Genomic DNA, 21,649 nt, shown 5'->3' with positions numbered 1-21,649 from the left:
TAAAATGAATGGTAGAAGAAAGACAGAAAAGCACTGTATTTAACTTAGGAAATATTTAATTTAGTAATTAAAAAAGATCCAAAGACTCCTTATTGAAATGACATGGTCAAGTTGCTACCATAAGGTATGCTACTTATTTTTTTAAAAGTTTAAAAAGTCATATCTGCAAGTGCTCAATGCTGCCATGACAATTCTGAGTTTTCTTTTTCATTAATCAAAATGTACAGATTGTCACAGTCAGAATCAAAAGTAAAAAATTTAATGTACGATTAAATATATAACAAAAAATCTGGTTCACTTTTTTTAATGAAGCTGTGTGTAGTTTACTGTCACAATATGCAAAATCAAGAGAATTAATTTACAGTGTCATATTTTACTCTCTATACCTGTTTTACCAAACCTTTAAAGTTAATTATCTAATTTGATACTAAACAATAACCACTAACTTTTCTCTAGAACTACAAAACTACTTTACGGGACTGATCAAATATGGTACATAATGCAAAGAAAAACTTAAAATACTTATCAAATGTATCAGAAAAAGAAAAATTTAACACTCAGAAATGCAGTTCCATTTGCTGCCTTGCAGGATTGAGACCAAAGTACTTGCAAGACATTGCGGACCCTCATATCCCAGGGAGTTGAACATAGAATGCAAAGAGCATTTTGCAAGATAGATCCCTTAGTTCTTCAATTCCAAAAATCAATTGGAGAAAAAAAATCAATTGTGTTTTTAAGTGGGTAGAAAGCACTAACAAGATAAATCTCTTATACATTTTCATGTTTGATAAAAAGTTATAAAAGCCAGAATGTAAGAGAAAAATTATTGTAACTCTGAATAAGCTACATCATTGTATAAATAACCTGATTCTATTGTTTGCACATTTCTCTGTGGTACTTTTAAAACTCACTCATTTGGAGTGAGCCTAATATTGCCAAAAACAACATGGTGCTGGTATATGCCATATTCTGAATCTGCTCCCTAATTATATCAAAGATGAAAAGAGAAACTATTTAGAATACACTGATTTTTCCTTTTTCTTCCTTCAGCCAGAATGAAATATAATGTCATACTAGAACAAATAAGCAATTCAACCAGTCTCTTCCATCTGTTTTTCAAGGTCAGAGCATTACTTTCAAGTTTGTCCATACCTGAATCTGAGTTTCCGGAGAGCAACATCAAGTTCTACTCTTCTAACAGACAAGTTTAACTCTGAGTAGAGTCTTAAAGTCTCATCTATATAACCTACGTAGAGTAGTGAACACTAATTCAGATTTGTAAGTGGTATTCAGTGCTAGCTTTGTATTCTCTCAGTTTGTGCATACATTACAAATACAAATATGTGAAATTATTTAGTGGGAGAAATATAAGTTACAAGGTGAAATGCTTTAGTGAGGGAAGTACAGTTCTTTGGTGAGCATGGACACAATACATGGAATCTGCTTCTTTGCATGAAAATCTGGATGGTTTGAATACGAACTATACTCTGCAACCTTGCGATTTACACGTGTTAATATCTGCATAAGCTCAAGTTTCTTTGCATGCTGTTTCAGCATTAAACATAGTGACTGAATAAACCAGGAGCCTTCTGATGAGTTTCGCCAAGAGTAATAACCTACAGAAGAAAAAAAACTATTAAATAAAATACACTTAATTGGTCCAATGTATGTTCTGCAAAATGTGACTAGCAGTCAGGAAAAAATAGTTTGTTTTCAGGAGTAATTTTCTATCAAGAGTTAAATAATCAAATAAAAGTTTAAAAATAAATAACTCTAGCTTGTTACTTAAATAATCACAATATAACATCAACAGACATGACCACTGTGACCCCAAATTCCAGCACAAAGGGTTAGTTCAGATTGCGAAGCCCTGACTTCCTTTACAAGTTCAGACAAACCCTACGTAAAGGAAGAGTCAAAGCTGGGACATCCCTCTTTCACCACCCAATGATGTAAATGCAGCAGTTTCTATTTAATTCTTTATTTCTGCAAATAATCTATACCCTGCCACTGAAATTGTAAATGGCTTCAGATGAGTTACAGTACTAAGTCTCATATGGACAATGTGAAGAATTTGGAGACCCTCTTCACAATCACTATTTCTAGGCTGTGCAGGTACAGCAATGCCTCATTTAACATGTGCCCGCTTAACACGTTTTCATGATTGCACGATTTTTTTATAGGGAACGTTTTTTGAATTACACAACTGTCCCCGGAATAACACGATTTCCCCAGCCGGCCTGTTGCCGGCTGCTGTGAGGGACTTCCCCCACCTCCCTGCAAAGCAGCGGAGGATTCGCCGCTCACCGTGCCATTCCCTGTTGACTCCCCCTCGCCGGACGCCTTGTCCCCTCTCCTTCTCCCCCACCTGCAGGCCAGAGGCTGGGTTTCCCCAGCCGGCCCGTCGCCGGTGGCTGTGCAGGGCTTCCCCCATCTCCCTGCAAAGCGGCGGAGGGTTTGCCACTCGCTGCGCCATTCCCCAGTAAACCCCCTCGCCGAATGCAGTGCAGTCCCGGCAGACCTGTCACAGGAGTATACTCCCAACCCAATCCTCCTCCCCTCCGCTCTCCTCTCTTTCGCTTTCCCAGAGCCAAACACCTCCCCTTCCTGCTGTAACCCAGTCCCCTTCCTCCCCCAACCTTATGTCCGGGTCCCAACAGACACCACCACTTGAAACGCAACCCCCACCTTTTCCATTATTTTCAATGGGAAAATTGACCCCGCATAACACGTTTTCACGTAACATGATCATTTTCTGAAACATATCTATAGTGTTAAATGAGGAATTACTGTACCACAAATGAGGATAGAATCGATACCCGAGAAGAAACTTAACTGTCAGGTATTCCTGATGGCATCTCAAATAGTAATATACTCATTGTTTCTCACCACAATTTATTTGCATAGACCCATTTAAGTGGGCACACAGTACTACGCAAATTAATGTTTGAATTTGGAGGATTTGACAGTGAAAAAGAAAACCTTAACATTCAATTTGTTGTAGGAATGAGCATTTCAAGCTCTACCTCACTTTGTACATAAGCACAAGAAAGTGAAAAATGAAAGGCAATGGGAATTGCTTTATAAAAGAATAAAATAATGTATTCAACCTTCTTCAAATCAAATATAATATTAATACAAACAAATATCTATGGATTTTAGCAATGAAGAATTTTTTCATGAGCTGCTCTTACCTGGGGCAGTAGAATATGCGTAGAGGAAGTCGGCTTCTACAGGTATTTTCTGACATGTGCTTTCCTCTGATCTACTGTCTGTCTCAATGCCAGAATCTAATTCTGTCCCTCTACAAGCCTGAGAGAAGGGAGGGGAAACAAATTAAACAAACAGTAAAGGTTAGCAATAAACACCACCGTGGTATTCAGTTATTTCAAACTTTGTGAAGAACAATTAAATGAACTATGAAAATAAAGATTCCTAATACTTCACTTTTTTACGGATGTTTAAATGCCAAATATGACAACTGGAGTTAAGGTAGCTGAATGCATCAATTTAGTTTCACTACATTATGGGTTTATTAATTCCAAATTTTGGTTTTGCATCTAAGAGCCTATTGAAATTCTGACTGATGTTCATCTGCCTACTTACATAAAGCTAGAAAGTGCCACCTTTACTCAAGAAGAACAGTATCTTACTCTGGAAATAGTTCCTTTGAAATCAATATATGCAGCATACAATTTTGAGCTTTGCTTCGGTATCTAATGGAAAAATTGCATTATTCAAGTACGTACCGGCTCAGATGTGCTTTACCTGAAAGAAGAAGAGTTTTGGTTTTCCTGCCAGACTCTTGCACCTGTCTCCTCTGAACAAGCCTGTTAATATTTTCAATTCAAGAGGACCATCTGTACCATAGATTAATCCATCTTCACCATGGCTTAACAACACACACACAAAACTGCTTTGATTGCTGTGATCATCTTTAGCAACTTGAAAAAAATAAGAGAAATAATTGGTTTTTGAAACTTCCCATATTACAGAAAAGTTTTGTTTATTATGTTAACAAGGATCTTGTTTGGCAATATTGGGTTCAGCCATCACTTCATAATAACCAAAATGAAACTGTGTGCATGTGAGAGAGAGTGTGAACGTAGTACAGTGTTATCCAGCATACCTGGGGATTAGGTCATGCCAGTTTTCTAAAAATTCCAAGTATGCGGGGGGGGGGGGGGGAGAGCTGTGCGGGGCCTACGGGGAGGGGGGAGCGGAGCAGGGGCCGGGATATAGCCTGCTGGGGGGGCAGGATGTGGCCTAATGGGGGGGGGGGGCGGAAGCCAGGGGGCAGAGGTGCGGGGAGGCTGGGCTGCCAGGAGCTGCAGGGGGTTGACCTGCTGGGGAGAAGGCCAGGAGGCATGGGGCGGGGGTGCCGGAAGCCCACAAGCTGTGGCGGTGCCGGGCTGCGGCCTGGCATCAGGAGGCCAGAGCAGCTGTTCGCCACTTCCCCAGGTATGTGCTCCATGCACATCTGGCAGAAGCGGGGAGGAGAGAGCATCTGAGGAGCGGCTTGGCTTAAAGCACCAGTTACTTTTCCTTTTTTTTTTTTTTTTTTTTTTTTTTTTGCTTTTAACAAGTTTTTTCCCAGCTCGGAAATTTGCCGGTTTCTAAAGTTTTCCGGCGAGTTAAGTGCCAGATAGCACAGGTTTTACTGTACTCATGAAAGATGCCAGATGAGAGTCATGAAGACCTTTGTGTATACACACAGTGAGAGTGGCACACACAAACATGCAGGTCAGCCATTGTGCCTCACCTGGTCAGTTTCTCATGTGACAATGAGAAACTGACCAGAGCAAACATTAGAAGTAGACTACTTTGTTGGCTGCTGTGGACTAGGGATGTGGCTGACTAGTCTATTATACAATAAGCAAATGCTTATCAAACAGTCGACACTCTAGTCAACTAGTCATTTTCCCTCCCATTGCTGCCTTTATAAGAGACAGCAGGGGGAGGGGGGAAGAAATGAGGGGGTGCATCAAAGTTGCAGTGCCTCGTGGAGTGTGGAACCAGACCCCAGGCTCCACGTGGCACTACCGCTTTGAAATTCCACATTCAGCCCAAGGTCTGCTGGAGAGTCCCAGCTGACCTTGGGCGCCACATGGAACTGCTGCTTTAAAACGCCGCGTGCAGCCTGACGCCGTGTTCCTCATGGCGTTTTAAAGCGGTAGTGCTGCACAGAGCTCAGGACTAGCCGGAGACTCCCCGGGATTTCTGTGGTGGACCCCGGGCTTTATGCGGTGCTGCTGCTTTGAAACACTGCTGGGAGCATAGGGCCAGAGGAGGACTGCTTGAGTACCCCACTGGTCCCGTGCTCCCCACAGCACTTTCACCTTTGAAATGTGGCAACAGCCGCAGGGCTGTTGGTACACTTCAAAGGTGGAAGCATCCTTATCAATTAATTGATTAGTCAATGCAAATTGTATTGACTATTCGATTAGCCGATTAATCAAAATTTTACATCCCTATTCTGGACACCTAATTTCTACGGGTGTTGCTTGCCTGGCTGCTCCTTATACTCCCAACAGCCAAGACAGGTTCTGAGGATCTGTCCCTTTAAAATCTCATGCATTGTTTAGAGGAGCAGTTCCGAAAGTCATTAGTACTGCACACTGGATCTCTCTGATCCGGCACCCTCAGGAACTGACCAGTTGTGGGTGAGGGATTTTGCCAGACATGGGAAGTCATTTCTGCTCCAGCCTGCTGCCAGCCCCAACAGGCTTCTCAGCTCCCCCAGAAAAAAAGTACAAATCACAACTCTTGCGATATTGGGGTTCTTGGGTTTGATCATGCATGGTACTGAGCCATATGGAACAATCCAGCAAAGCACATGATTCACTTTAAGTAGTTTATTGATTATGTATAGCTATGCACATGCTTCAGTGCATCTACAATGTTCCACTTTAAGAAGTACTGAACGCTTATTCTTTTACTTAAAATTTTGACATTTATAATTTTAGAAAAAGATTATATATCTATCTTAATATAGACCACTGATACCACTTACCATTTTGCAAGATGTCCACCATTTGCTTACATGTACGATCATTGTTAAGGTTGACTTTATATCCCAAAGTCATAAAAGTATCTCTGATATGTGCAGCATCTGCATCAGTACCTGACCGGAATGCCATTCCTTTGGATATGAAAAGAAGAATCATTTTAACAATGTAAAAAACCACAGTATTCCTGATGTGTGACGTCAGAGCCAAATTCTGTTTAGTTACTACAGAATAAGTCTACTCTAGACCAACTCCATTGAAGCAAATACTCCAGATTTACAACAGGATTTGACTCTATGTATTTACCACAAATGAAACAAAGGATTTTTCAAAGAAAAATGGTATTTTATTCTAAATAGATTTTTTTTTGCAAAGTCTCTGGGACTAAGCAACCACATTAATATCTCGAAAACTGCAAAGGTGAGATACTGGCTATTAAGAGCAGCTTGATAAGTAGAATTTCCTGTATTTGCAATTCTCTTCCCTCCAAACAGATATTTAGGTAATATGAGAATTAGGTAATATGAGAATTTACACACAATATGAGAAATAGGTAATATGAGAATTTACACACAATTAAACTACAACATTTTTACATTAAAAAAATCTGTCATCTGGTTGCATACTTACGATTGAAGAAAATTAAATTTTACCAGTTTCTTTCAATTAAGAAGAGCTTGAAAAATAAAACAGAAGTATGAACAGTTACCAGTGGCTGGATGGAAGTTCTTATTATTTATTATTATACATATTCCAATTTCTGGATAATCCATTTTGTAACTCTCATCTGACTGTATTCCAGAGTCCATGGATTTGCTAACTGGTAGGCTCTTTCTGTATGGAAACCAGACAGTATAACAGATGAGTTTACAAAAAACAACCACCATTCTTAACAAAAGGAAACTTCCAAAATTGATTTATAAGTAGCCTTTTTTCTAATTTTTAATAAGAAATATGGAGAGAGTCTTCTGCAAATAGTGAAAGTGATGATAATTTTCACTACTTGCTCATTAAATATTGTAAGTACATCTATGAGACCAAATCAACTGCTTGATTTTTAAGTCACTTAGGCTCCTTATGGGTTCTGGAGTCATACACACAAAACAACTTGCACAATTGCCCAGCATAGCTAGGTGCTAAAGTGTGAAACTGATTGCATACTGTCCTGTCACACATGCAGCCACACAAATGAAAAAAAAAATCTACTTTTAATCTCTCATGTGTAATAATCCACTATGCAATCTGCAACAATCTTAGGTAAAAATATTTAGACAGAAGTGTGCCTAAATTGAACAAAGGGGGATATAAATATCTAAATTAAAAAAACAGATGGCCATACCAAAAAGCACAGCCAACAAAAAAATTGTATCCTTCAGATTGTATCCTTTCATCCTCAGACACACACACACACACACACACAACTTCTACTTACATGAATAAATAATAGTTGTGTGTGTATCTGATGACAAAATTGGTGTTATGAGTTTAAACTTAAAATTAATGTATATGTAAAAAAACCTCTATTAACAGAATTCTAAGATTACATAGGTAAGTGCTCAAGAGTTAGGAAATGAAAATTAAAACTTCATGTGCAACCTTAATTCTGTTCCCATGTATATATTAATTACAATACAGTTCATTGCTCTGATCCAGTTTACTGAAATCACATTCTTGCAGTTCGCTCATGTGTAAGCTGTTGCAAGATTGGAGCTTACATGATTATATAACATTCTATTTTTCAAATAATACACAACCTTTTTAAAAAACAATAGGTACATATGTATACTAGCTCGCAGTTCTGTGTGGTATATATGTATCAGATAGAGACCTTAAAGTAATTTTTATTAATGGCCAGTGGATGTACAAAATTCAAACCATCCCACGCAAACACTAATGTAGAACTTTTATTGTCTGTATGCTTTACAAACTACACAAAAGAGTTCACAAAAAAGAACTGGTTTGAGTCCTGTGCAAAGTTATTCTCAATGGTGAAACTGTTACACGTCTTCTGGATAAAACTGTCAAATCACCAAGCCTATACAGCTTCAAACAGAGAATTTTATGCTTACTGAAAATCCCTTACTCATTGTCCTCATCTACTAAACATTTCAATTACGGTAGCCTCACCTTCATTGCTGTACATCTTAGTGCTATTGCACTTTAACCATATTTGCATGTGCAGAACCTGATTTCAAAACTTGTAAGGCTGCCAAATCCAAACAAATGTTAACTGGAACACTAACAGAAACTATTTGTTAGTTCTTAGGGGTGTAGTGACTCCATGGTTTGTGTTTTTTTCTTCAGTTCCTTGTGCGCGCGCACACACAGTTTCAGTTTTGCAGTAGACAAGATACATTGGGTATGAATTTGATTTTTCAAAAGAGTTATTTACTGGCTTTTCAATATTGAGGAACTAACATTTGGGATATTTATTTTTTGTGTTATTCAAAGTTTCTACATACAATTTTATTAGAGAGCTACTTCTCAGGACATTAAATAAAAAACTTAAAGAAAACTATAAAAACCACACTCACCCTTGGGAACCAAAGAGAGATTTTGTGTCTGCCTCATCTTGACCCAACTGCAGTCCATCTTTCATATTCGCCATTATTGTTCTTATTAACTTGAAAACATAAGAAAATAGAAATGTAAGACACACATTCCTTTTATTCACAATTTAACAATAACTGTTTCCTGTTATGCTATTGCGAAGATATTCAGACAAAATTAGGCAACAGGATAGCAAGACAGACAAAATTCAGTGTTTACAAATTCAAAAGACAGAATTTGGGTAAAAGGTATCTGGATTCTATACAGGCAGTCTCCGAGTTACGTGGATCCAACATATGTCGGATCCGAAGTTACAAACGGGGCTTCTCACACCCCGGAGGACTGGAGCGGCGGGATGCCCAGATGTGCCGTGGTCCCACCGCCCGCGTCCTCCAGAGCGAGAAAAGTTCTGCGTCTCCCTGGTCTGCTGGGGGGGTGTGGCGGGGCACGCCGCTAGTGCGTTCCCCCCCCCCCACACACACAGCAGACCAGGCTTTTCTTGACGACAACGCCTGGGGTAGAGCAGCTGGGGTGCTGCCGGGTTGGTCCCACAGCGCCGCTCCTCGGTGCTACTGGACCAATCTGGCAGCACCCCAGCTGCTCTGCCCCAGGCGTCCCCAAGTCAGTTGCTGCTGAAACTGACCAGCGGCTGACTACAGGAAGCCCAGGGCAGAGCAACTCTGCCTCGGGCTTCCTGTAGTCAGCCACTGGTCAGTTTCAGCAGCGGCTGAATCTGGACGCCAGTTCCGACTTACACACAAATTCAACTTAAGAACAAACCTACAGTTCCTATCTTGTACGTAACCCGGGGACTGCCTGTATTGATTATACTCACTCAAAACATCAACTCAAATAAGCGATCAAAATAAAGGGATGTAGAAAGAAATGGATAAATAATATTTCTGAAAATTATAATGTTGCTACATAAATGCATGGCACGATTTTACTTTAAATACAGTGTTCGGTTCTGATACCCTCATCTAAAACAAAAAACAAACAAACAAACAAACCACCACCCCACAAGAGAAACAGAAGAGGACCAGAGACTGTCAATAAAAATGATCTGAGACGACTTCTTCCATAGGATAGATCTTAAATTGAAAGCCTCTGAGAGAACATTTTCCTACAGATTGTGTTCAGCACCTGGAACAAGAGGTTCTCATCCTAATGAGCATTCTAGATGCTACGTAACAAATAATTAAAAAAAAAAAAAGATTAAATAACAAAACAGCATAGAAAACATATCTTGCTTTCAATCATAACACAGGAAAAGGAATTGATGATGAAAATGAGAACTGAATGGCAGCAAGTTTAAAACCAAATAAATATATTTGGGGTGTTTGACAGCATGTAATTGAAGAGTCATGTAACGCCATCAAATTTCAGTGCTTAAACAACTATTTGACAGTCCTCAGAGGTGGGACCGGCAGCCAGTGTGCTATTGGGCCCACTCCCGGGGAGCACCCTACCACCCCACACTGTTGCCTCTGTATCAGCCTGGGTTTATCAGTTAATCCTGTAGACTATACTTACTCTCTCCCCAACTTGTTGCCTCTGTATCAGAGACAGCAGGGAGGGGGAGGGGGAGCAGGAGCCGGTGTTTGTGAGGAGCTGACTTCAAGCATGCTCCCCACAATAACCAGATCCATCTGCACCCTGCCCTGCCACCTCTGATAGAGAGGCAGCAAGGGCGGGCAGGGGGAGGGGGAAAGAAAGTGCATGTAGTCTACAGGATTAACAGATAAACCCAGGCTGATACAGAGACAGCAGTGCGGGGTGGCTAATGAGAGGCAGCAGTGTGAAAAGTGAGAGGGGCCAGCTTTCAAACAGGATCCCCACATGTGCTGGCTCTGTGGACCCGCCTACCCCCACCCCTTACTCCCTCCTAGAGCGCAGGAGCGGCGGGGCACGGGAGACTGCTGTGAAGCAGCCTCTGTCTGCAGCGAGCCTGGGTCTGCATGGACAGAGGCTGGTCCGTCGGAGCAGCCCCTGTTTATGGGGGTGTCCGAGCTCACCACAGCAGCAGTCCCTGACCGTGGGGTACTCAGACCTGCTGTGGAAAGGGGCTACTAGCACCCCATGCCTCTACTTCTGTATCAGAGGTAACATCGCGGGGTGGCAGGCAGATGGTCTACGTTGGGAGCTGGTTTTTAAACTGGCTCCCCTCACAGACCAGTTCACATCTTCCACCCTGAGCTGTGTTTAACCAGTTAACTGATTAAGTGGGACCTAACGTTTAACCAGTTAATTGACTAAGAGGGATCCCAGGCTGGGGACAGCTCCCACCCAGCTGAAGCAGCGGCTCTGAGCCCCTGCCAGAGCAGCTCCTGCCTACGGGGTGCCTGGGTTCGCTGCGAACAAAGTCTATTCTGGACGCTGGAGAAGCCCCTGCCTACAGGGCACCCAGGCCCCCTGTGGATTAGAGCAACATGAGAGCAGCCCCTATACACGGAGGGTCCCTGCAGGTCTGGAGCAGCCCCCTGCCTGTGGCAGGTGGGGAGCTGCTCCAGCACCCACTGATAACCAGTTAACCAGAACCGGTAAGCATTACCAGTTTAAGGTGATGCTTCCTGGTTTACCTTTCACATCCCATTATACAGAGGGCAGGAACATTTATTGTCACAAAGAGAGGACAAAAAAGGGAAAGCTATAAATATAAACTCTCATGCTTCACAGACTAAGCCAGGCATGAAATGAAATGAGTTTGAAAGAAACTTCTTCAATGGGCTGATTATTCTGTATCTGTCCACTGCAAAGATGGTTACATCACCTTCTGAAAAATATGGTAAAACTAGCAGGTGAGGCCTGGCATTGACGGGGCAAAGTCATTTTGCATAGATTACAATGATAGGAAAATTCAAAAAATTAAATATATGTAATAGAATTTTTGTTAATTTGGTTGCAAAAGGGAAGTAAAAGAACAGTTTTAAATTTGTAGGATTTTAACTTCAAACATTATTCTTTTTATTTAAAAATAGGGGGCTGTGCCCCCTGCTCACTATACTCGCCAACCACCTTATCTGGGGACAGGCAGCCCTGGCCCTCTCCCTCGGCCACTAGGCCCCCTGAGGCCAAGCCAACCCTGGCTCTCCCCCATTGCAGCTGCTGGCAGGTTGGGCCAGGCCAAGGTTCTCTCCCTCCGGTTGCCAAAGGGGTTGGGCTTGGTTATGGCTGGCGTGGCTCTCTCCCCCTCTGGCCACTCGGGCTGGTATGAGGCAGGCCCGGCTCCCAGGAGGGGTCAGGCCAAACCTCTGCCCCCACCAAGGATGGTCTGAGGTTGCCCCGGATCTTTCCCTCCCAGGCTCTTGTGGAGGGGTGCTGGAGCTAGGTCACGTCCAGCTTTCTCCTGACTACTGGGGGCGGGGAGGGCTCCAAGGCCGTGCCCAGCTCTCCCCTGGCTGCTGGGAGGAAAGGGGCTGCTTTGGGAGGGGGAATAGGGCCACTTCCAGGTCTCGCCAGGCCCTGAGCTCTCCCCTCAGCCACCAGAGGAGGAGGAGGAGGAGGGCTGAAGCATGGCAGCTGAGCAATAGAAAAAGGGGAGGGAGGAGTCAGGTTGGATGCAGGGTGACATGCTGATGTCACTCTGTTGACCCAGAGGAAAAGGGTGTCTCTCTTTCTCACTCACACTCAATTTGACTCAAACTCGTAAAGCTTCCATTATTGTTTCCATAACTAATCTGAATTATTTTGTGATTTGTAACAGTCAACATTTTCTTTGCACTAAAATGACAGTTGAATAGGTGACTTGGTTTTAATTGTTAGCAAATACTTTATGAACTCTAATCATAATAGTCATGACTATTTTCTGATGAAAAACAAATTTATTCAAACCAGTGTTTCTCAAAGTGGTATGCAGATCCTCTCTGAGAAAGCTTCTACCAGGCCACTCAGGTTTGTTTACTTACCTGCTCTCCGCAGCCATGGAGCTTCGCAGCTCCCATTGACTACAGTTCACCATTTGCAGCCAAGGGGAGCTGTGGGAAACAATGGCCCAGGTCACATTACTTCCTGAAGCTTTCCTTGGCTGCAAATGGCAAACTGTAGCCAATGGGAGCCGTGAGTCTCCGTGACTGCGGAGCAGGTAAGTAAATAAATTGGAGTGGCCTGGTAGCAGCTCTCTCAGAGTAGTTCTGCAGACCACTGAGAAACACTGGTTTAAATCTTTCACCCTGACTAATCCAGTGTAAAAAGGAGTTCATTCTGCTAATTTAAGTGGTAGGATTGTACTTGCAAAATTTGGTATCTGTAGGTAATTGGGAAGTATGACTATTTTGCACAAACCAATCCACAAACAAACTCTTCAAAATATATAGTAGATGGAAATATATAAAATTTTAAATAGCCAAAGATATTAAGTTGCACGTGCTGCTGATTAGAAAAGATGAAGAAAACCAGCATTCTCTACTTCAGTTCAGTGTAGAGCTGGCAACGTAAGTTTGATCCTTTTGCAGCCATACTGTCGATAATTATCATATGGGTAGCTCTGTAAGGGTATGTCTACACTTGTACCCTCTTTCGAGAGGGATGCAAATGAAGACATTTGAAATTGCAAATGAAGCCGGGATTTAAATATCCCATGCCTCATTTGCATAATCACATTATGGCACTATTTCAAAATAGTGCTATTTCTAAATACAAAACACGGTGTAGATGTGATTATTTCAGAACACCCTTCTTCCAACATAAACTAGTGTGAGGTTACAGCAGCCCCTTTATATCCATGGGTATCCAGATATGTGGATGCAGATATCCACAGCTCAATTTTGAAGCTGTGGATTCAAATTTTGTATATAGAACCCTGCAAATCTGTGGAAGTCCGTTTTATATCCTCAGGTATGCGTATCCACTTAAAAACTGGCTCCCCACAGGCACCAGGCTCCTGCCTGTCCCCTCTTGCTGCCAGATACGGAGGTAGCAAGGGTGGGGGGGTGGGACACGGAAGAGAAGAGTGCATGTAGAAGAGAAGAGTGCACGGAAGAGAAGAGTGCCCAGGCTTATTGGTTAAGCATGTAGTTAACTATACATTGACATCCCTATCATACAACCTCGCACACATTCCCAAGGCTCTGCCCTGAAGGACCTGTGCAACTCTGGGTAAGTCTGCTAGTGTAATATAATTAACAGAGTAACAATGACTGCTCCAGATAGGAAGAAAATGTGGGGCCTCCAGCAAATAAATTATCTTAAATTAATTCATTCTTACCCACAACTTCATGGTGACTGAAGTCAGATATGTTTGCTCTCCTCCAAAGCCACAAAAACATAATTTAGAAACATCCCAGTTACCACTAAAGCCCATTTGACTTGTCAATAGGGACACAAGTAAATGGGACTTCTGAATTATAACATGACTCAGCGCTTTTAATAATACTGTTAAAAATATGAAAACACTTCGCAAAACTATGTTACAAAATACAAAAATACCATTTGATTTTGACCAAAGACTGATCCCATTGGGGCCATTCCATGGCTCAGCAGTGTTCCAGTGGTAGCTCAAATTTCCCATTTGATGCATTCTATGCTGAGTGGAGATGGCCTGTGCAACTTTGGGATGGTGCAGTGCCAGGAAAAAAAAGTTAAGCTGAGTTATGTGTTGAATGTTTTATTTACTTTTTCTATTTGAACATTAAGTAACTACGATTCACTTACATCATTTTCAAAATGAGACCGGTAGTTTACCTATAATGTTTATGGAATATTTGAGTCTCTTAATAAAACAAATTATCTACACTTGTTTAAAAAAAAAAAAAAAAAACACAACAGAGACCCATCAGCAGACATCTGTTTTGTTGCTGTGCACTCACAGTCAGCAATAATTTTTCTCTTTTCCATAGCACTGATGCCAATACTAAGTAGTAGCAAAACTCTTGGGAGGTCAATGCAGGTTCTCGCTGACTTAGATTACTAAGAATTACCTCATCTTAGCTAATGCAATGATGTCATTTTCTTTCACGGAAAATGCACATTTATCTTGGGAGGGTGATCTCATGCAACAGGGGACAAAAAAGTACGTTTGAGCAACCATGTTTAGAATTAATCATAACTGTTATTCTGCTCTTTGACATTTTTTTCCTGAGTCATAAATATCAGATATATAAAAAGGAAGCATTTTTAAAAAGCTGATGTGATTACTGGCAAAATACAGATCCTTTTTCCTTCGTTTCTGGGCTATTTTCTTTATCATTTAGGATTGTTTGATTTGTTTTATTTTTTAAAAAAATCAGTACTCAAGTGGATAAGCAGCCACAAAAGAGATAAAAGATACAAAAAAAGATACTTTCCCTAGAGCTTACTAATGCGAAAGGAGCAAAAAGAATCAGTTAAAACAGGTCCCAAAATTGCTAGCAAATTACAACATATTACTGCAATAACAGTCTCCCTGCATAAAATATTATTCAAAGAAGATACTTTTTAAATGACACAGATGTTCTAAGTTATTCCTTTTGCTAGGACAATGACAAACTACTAAAATAATTTATTGACTGCAGTCAAAAGACTTATAACAACTGCAAATCCAATCCCTAACATCATCTGGACTTACTGAAATTACACTCAGTCAGACAATACTTCATTGTAGGACATTAATGTTTTAAAGTAGTGCAATCACTGAGAGGTTTTTTAGCACTACATGTCAACTATGAAACATATGTTAAGAGAAAGTAAGGGAGAATCAGAATATAAATAATATTAACACTTCTTTGACTTGAGAAAGCAAATAACTAAATGGTCTTTTGTTAACCCTGAAATAGACAAACCATAATGGACGAGACAACACATATTCAATATATACCAGCTATGTTATGAAGCAGTCCTCATAGCAAAACAAAATGTCTCAGTATCTTTTTTTCCCCCATCATTAGCGATTTTCTCCAAGTTTACAAATTCCGACTTTACATGTTTATAATGTAAAACCTGGAAATATTCAACTAAGTGATCAAGTAGAATACATTCATGAATGAAATACTGGAATGAACATTACAGGTTGTAATCATAATGCTATTGAAACCTTGATTTGTGATTACTATTGGCTAGGTGAGCTGCTCACTTAACAAGAGACTACAAGCCACTCTAAATACACAATCAGAAAAATGTCTCACAAGCCATTTCTTAGCTTAGAATCCATGAATATCAAGGACAATTTAAAACTGAAAAAAATAACATTACAATATGTACAAATATACTGTAAAATGGTTACATAACTTAAAAGAGCTGCCACCAGAATACTGTTGAAAGACGATGCTTCAATTACTACTGGAAAATATTTTTATTTAAATATTTTACCCCGCCTTTCTATTTAAAATAATCAAGGCAGCTATGTCCATGTCTTGTCCATTATTGGTGGACAAGAAGTGAAAATGAAAGGGATTTGCAACACCATGTCCAGACAATTATGGAGTAGCATGAAAAGTTCTAATGAGAGTCTCACCCAGTCTTCTACACATGGAAAGACAACAATAAATGACATTGGGCCTTGACAGTCAATATTGATCATCAGTGTTCCCTGTAAGCTGGACACTTATGCAGCCACTCTGGAGATTTAAATGCTGCCGAGATGATTACGGAGTGCCCACAGCTAGGTTTTTGTTTCAATGCCTTGGTGCTCATAAAAAAACGTATTCCATACATAAATGGTATAAATCTGCACATGGATGGAAAAGATCAGAGGGAACATTGCTGATCATGCATTTCATTACCCAGAAATAAATATCTTGCCTGATCTCCCAAACCCTAAAGCAGAATTTTTGAAGAATCTCTCATGAATCATTAAGGAAAAGCTTCAAAAAACCCAGCAAGGCTCTAGCTATAGTTCAAAGGTGGAGATGTCCTTATCGACTAATCAAATTCAACTATGTGATTAGTGAATTAATCTAAATGTAGTTTGTATTACATACTTATAGATGAGATGTGTGTGTGCGCGCACGCTGCTACTGTTTAGGGAGCACAGAACATTTAATACAGTGGCTATATTATATTAATTTCTCAGAACTATTTTAAACTACCTATTCAGATTACAATATTAAGGTGGAAATATTTGAGTATTAGGCTATTTTAGAGAGCATGAACAGTAAACAAGTGGACTGTGAGCCAGACATTTTTAATGAACCCCAAATATTTTATTTACATGTTATATCATTACTGTTATTTTCACTGGAGTCTAGATCTTGACTATACCTTGACCAAGAAATCTGGACCGTGACAAAAAATAATTGACTACCCCTTATCTCCTGCACAGAAGTGCTTTACCTTTAAGGTAGAGTTCCACTTTGCCTGAGGATGTGATAAAGACCTGTAGAACTGTGTAGAACTTATTGTTGGTCAGGATGAGGCAGTTTCCTATCCAACCAGAGATGGTAAAAAGTCACTGATGAATATTACTATGTGAGAGTTTAGCATCAGCAAGGAATCCAAGAGCACTCTTAAACACTCTCTTCCAAGCACTGGGCTCTACTGGTGGCAATTTATGTTGATATATAGTGATTGATAAGTAGAGTTATGTGTCTCCATGTGCCTATTCAAAGGCTTACTGAAGTTAATGGAGTTTATACAGTTGGACTCTAAGTTAATAATTTTACCAGTCACAAAAGTGAAGTTAATACAATCAGTCAATTTCCTTGATGCTACTCTAATCCATTGGGCTGTAGTAAAACTATCAAGAATTATGTCAATTTCATACTGCAACTTGAGAAGCAGCTATAATAAAATCAAGCCTGGAGGCTGATTAGAATAGTAGATAACCTCTTATCTACTACATAGAGTCTTATACTATACTTATTATCAGGGCTCGACAAATCACTGAATCTACTCGCCCATAGCGAGTAAATTTCAGCCGGCCGCCTCCATTCACCAGCAGCACGCGCATGTGCAATGCAGGTCTTGCCTGGCGAGTAGGTTTCGCCACCGTTTGTCATGCCCTGCTTATTACCATAGTATCTGAGCATCTGGTAGAGGCTCTTAGAGTGAGGAGTAGTTCAAATTTCTCAGATACCTATTGGATCACAAGGCAGAGTCCAGTGACAGCAGTCTGGCAGAAATATCATTCTCACTCTTCCTAGTAGGAGAAAGAGTGGTTCTCAAACTTTTGTACTGGTGACTCCTTCCACACACCAAGCCTCTGACTTCAACCATTCTTATAAATTAAAAACACGTTTAAAAATATTTAACACTATTATAAATGCAGGAGGCAAAGCGGGATTTGGGGGCAACACTCTGGTCACCTGAAGAAGTGGGTTGTGCCCACGAAAGCTCATGATACCATCTACATGTTTTGTTAGTCTTTAAAGTGCTACTAGACTTTGTTGTTTAAGTTTTTCCTGTTATGGACTAACTTGGCTACTCCTCTGAAGCACATTATTATTATTTGTACTATGTCAGTGACCGAGCAAATACTAACCTTTTCCTTTTAAAGTGCTAATTCCACACTCTGTTACATGTGGGCAGACCTACCTAAACAGACTGACTCTAATTTCAAGGAGGGATACATGGCTACTTGTGTGTATCAAGATAGGCTTTCCTAAACCTCCAATGCCCCACCTTCCTGCTCTGGAAAAATGAGTTGAGGTACCGTTTTTCATTAAAGATTCTAAAAAAAAAAAGTGGGTAAATGCTGCAGCCAGTTTTCTGTCCTACACTGTAATTTAGTATTACTATATGTTAGTAGAGAGAGGGGAGAGGAGCTTGTTGGCTCCAGGCTCCCTGTGGGGCTTCTACTTTTGAAACATACAAGAGCTCTGTGGGGTTTTCACTTTTGAACTGTAACAAAAGGCAGGATTCTTGCTACAGTTCAATGGCAGAGGTGCCCTTATCAACTAATCGAATAGTTGATGGAAATCCAATTGAGTAATTGATTAGTTCAGGGTGGCCAACCCCATTACAGACAAAGAGCCAAAACAGTGGTGGATACAATGGAAAGAGCAAAGGGAAAGAAGTTGCTGAGCAAAACAAACAAACAAACAAACAAAAAAAGCTGCCTCTTTACCAGCCATGTGTGACCCAAGCTTCCGTCGGCCGGAAAGTTGAGCAAAAAAACCAACAAAAAACAAAAAACCCACAAACCAACCAAACAAAAATGCTGCCTCTTTAAGAGCTGCGTGTGCAGGAACAGTAATTTTTCCTTTGAAGAACCACGGGTTGGCCACCCCTGGATTAGTTCATTAATCTAATTTTAACTTCTGTAGGCCACACAATGCATCTTCCCTTGCACTTGCTCCCAACCCCTGGCTAGACACCCTATTCCCAAGCCTGCTCCTGCACACTACCTACCATCCAGACCTCAAACCCTCACCACCTCCTGCACCTCACCTCCCACCCAGATCCTACACCCCCAATTCCTCTCACTGGCAGCTGTCCCATACACTGAACCCCTCATTTTTTGGCCCAACCCCAGAGCCTGGGGGGAGGGTCCACAAAATCCACTAACTCTGGAACCTCAAAAGAGCAAATCTGGTCTCTGGGAAGCACTGAACATTCAGTCCTCCCTGGCCCTCCCCCTTCCCCAATGGGGCTGGAGCACCAGAGGAATGAAGTATCTCAGTTGGGGGCCACATCAGTGAGGGTTGGGGGATTTTTTGAGGGTTTTTTTTTCTACTCACTTGTGTGGTCCCCAACTGATTTTTCTGTGGGCCGGTGACAATCAATACAAAAAAGGTTTCCTACCCCTGCCATAAAGTAAACATGGGAACCTTTTGTGTTGGACATAAATTAATATTTAACTTTATTTAAAATGACGTTTGGTAAACTACCATGATAAAGTTCAAGTGCTTAATCTGTTTAATAATTTAAATTAATATTTCCTTTCTTACTGGTTAAATTAAACAATTCTCCCTAGCTTCAGCACTAGCAAAATGACTTGTGTGTAATTAACGAGTTTCCATTAGCAATTGGTGATCCATGGAAAGGTTTGCATTGACCTAAGTGGGCCACAAGCCAAAAAGTTTGAAAACCACTGCTATATGTGGACAGTAAAACACCAGAAATATTAGACCTTTAGTTTAATTTATCATTACTATTTCCAAACAAAACCTTAAAGTCAATTCAATTAGTCACTTAGATTTCAACATTTTCCTACAGCACTGTGAAGGAATAGGAAAGACAGAAACGAACACTAGAAAACTGAAAACGGTTGGACTAGTCCAGTGTTTCTCAACCAGTATGAGTACCTTCAGTGGGAGAGAAGTCTGGGGGGTACATCAACACAACTGAAATTTGGAGAAAAATGAATTTTTGTTTTAAGTTTTACAGCATTTTATTATTTTTGTACTTTTTACAATCAAAAATTTAATCACCCGCCTGGCTACGATTAAGTTGTTTAAACAAATATGTTACAATTGTAGAAAAAAAGCGTGTGTCTCTGAAAACTGTAGGTACTGGGGGTACTTATATATATTTTTAAAGGGGGGTATTTTATAAAAAAAGGTTGAGAAACACTGTGGCTACGTCTAGACTGGCATGATTTTCCGCAAATGCTTTTAACGGAAAAGTTTTCCATTAAAAGCATTTGTGGAAAAGAGCGTCTAGATTGGCACGGACGCTTTTCTGCTAAAGCACTTTTTGCGGAAAAGCGTCCGTGCCAATCTAGACGTGCTTTTGCGCAAAAAAGCCCCAATCGCCATTTTCACAATCAGGGCTTTTCTGTGCAAAACTAATCTCAGCTGTCTACACTGGCCCTTTTGCACAAAAGGACTTTTGCCCAAACAGGAGCAGCATAGTATTTCCGCAAGAAGCACTGTTTTCTTATATGAGATCGTCAGTGTTCTTGCGGAAATTCAAGTGGCCAGTGTAGACAGCTGGCAAGTTGCTGGAAAAACTTGCCAGTCTAGACACAGCCTGTGACTCTAGTTGCAGATAAGAGGAAAAGGAAAGCCTCTTGCATTATATTATAAACATTATATTCTTTAATTCCTATTACATCCATATATTAACTTTTACTGTTCCTTACTCTCATCTTTGACACTGTAATGCAGTATGGGTCCGGGCTTGTCTACATTTGGAAATTTCCTGGAATTATTTCAGAACCAGCCCACATGAAATAAGCTAAACTGAAAGGAGCTCCCGGGCTAGTGCCTCGCACAGAAATAACTGACTAATTTTTTCGCGGGAGGTGACTGGCCCAAGCGCACCCCGTTAGCGCATCCTCTCGCTCTGCACAGGCACAGGACACTTCGCACCCCAGAAGCGGCCGCATTTCCGCGGCGGGGGGGGGGGGGCGGGGGGCTGGGGAAAGGCGCGCGCGAGGAGGGGGGGGGGGGAGATGCCTCGGGGCAGTGACCCCGGATTGTCTATTGCTCCCACGCACGGGGGCGAGGCGGCGAGGACGAGCCGAGGCCCCTGTTCTGAGCGGGCCGCGGAGTCCCGGGCTCGCTCCGAGCCCGCCCTGGGGAGCGGCGCCGCCCCGGCTCTTTGTTCGCCCCAAGGCGGCGGGGCAGGAACTGCCCGGGCCAAGCGGGGCCGCGCCGCCATGCGAGCAGCCAGGCTCCGGCAACGCGCCCGCCCCCGGCACTGGGACCCCCCCGCTCGATCGCTGCCCGCCGCCCCGCGCCCCACACGGCCACCGACCTGCCTCCGCCGGCTGCCGCTTCCCCTCGGAGCCAGACGCACGCGCGTTGCGGGCGGGTGTCGGTTGGACTCAACTGCGCGCTCAGCTCCGCCCCGGCCCCGCCCAGCTGGGGGAGGGGGCGCGGGGCGGCGGCTGTTTCAAAGGGCGGCCAGGGCGCGCTGAGCTGGCGAGCGTCTCTCCCCGCACCCCCAGGTGAGTCGGGCTCGCGCTGTGAAGGGGGAGCGGGGGCTGGTCGCAGGGCGAGGCGGGCGCCCTTGTGCGGGTGGGCAGGGAAATAGGCGCCGAAATCAGAGCCGGGGTGGGGCTACGAAAGGGGGAGACAAGTGGCCAGACCGGAGCCGCGGAAGTGACCCCGCGCAGAGCGCGGGCTGTTGGGGTTGCGGGGAGGGGGGTAGAGAAAGGGAAGCCCTGTGCCGCCTCCCGCCAGCTGTGCTCTCCACGCTGCAGGGTAGGCTCTGCAGCTTTTTATTTTCAAAGTTGAATTGCTGCGCTGCCAGAGGAGGAGACTGGCTTTAGTGAAATATTTCACCCCCGTCCT

At 42.2% G+C, this 21,649-nt stretch overlaps 2 protein-coding genes across 7 annotated transcripts in view; one reads left to right on the top strand and one right to left on the bottom strand.

The window, feature by feature from the left end:
• Window positions 1–38: 38 nt before the first annotated feature.
• CASP3 (caspase 3) lies at window positions 39–21,247 on the bottom strand. 3 transcript variants are annotated; one of them, XM_075930299.2, is made up of 7 exons: window positions 21,115–21,247; window positions 8,543–8,631; window positions 6,718–6,842; window positions 6,014–6,142; window positions 3,769–3,944; window positions 3,195–3,312; window positions 39–1,616 (listed from the first exon to the last, which is right to left on the bottom strand). In XM_075930299.2, the coding sequence occupies exons 2-7, from the start codon at window positions 8,614–8,616 to the stop codon at window positions 1,390–1,392; spliced, it is 849 nt and encodes a 282-aa protein (XP_075786414.1). In that variant the 5' UTR covers window positions 8,617–8,631; window positions 21,115–21,247; the 3' UTR covers window positions 39–1,389. The 3 variants fall into 3 exon arrangements, with proteins under 3 accessions (XP_075786414.1, XP_075786413.1, XP_025043220.1); XM_075930298.2 differs by having other exon boundaries at window positions 21,111–21,236; XM_025187435.3 differs by lacking the exon at window positions 21,115–21,247 and adding an exon at window positions 16,803–16,830.
• The window catches only part of PRIMPOL (primase and DNA directed polymerase), a 53,035-nt gene continuing 52,548 nt past the window's right edge, over window positions 21,163–21,649 (top strand). For 2 of the 4 annotated variants that reach the window (XM_075930293.2, XM_075930294.2), the window contains exon 1: window positions 21,176–21,303. The gene's annotated coding sequence lies outside the window, so the exon portion shown is untranslated. Of the gene's footprint in view, window positions 21,304–21,649 lie in introns of all 4 variants that reach the window. The other 2 variants (XM_075930292.2, XM_089777898.1) reach the window with 2 other exon arrangements.

This window comes from Pelodiscus sinensis, chromosome 4 (assembly GCF_052426305.1).
Source record: "Pelodiscus sinensis isolate ZL-2025 chromosome 4, ASM5242630v1, whole genome shotgun sequence".
In the NCBI taxonomy this organism is placed as follows: Eukaryota; Metazoa; Chordata; order Testudines; family Trionychidae; genus Pelodiscus; species Pelodiscus sinensis.
The sequence above is the reverse complement of the archived record's forward strand: the minus strand, read 5'-3'. Positions and strand labels throughout refer to the sequence as shown.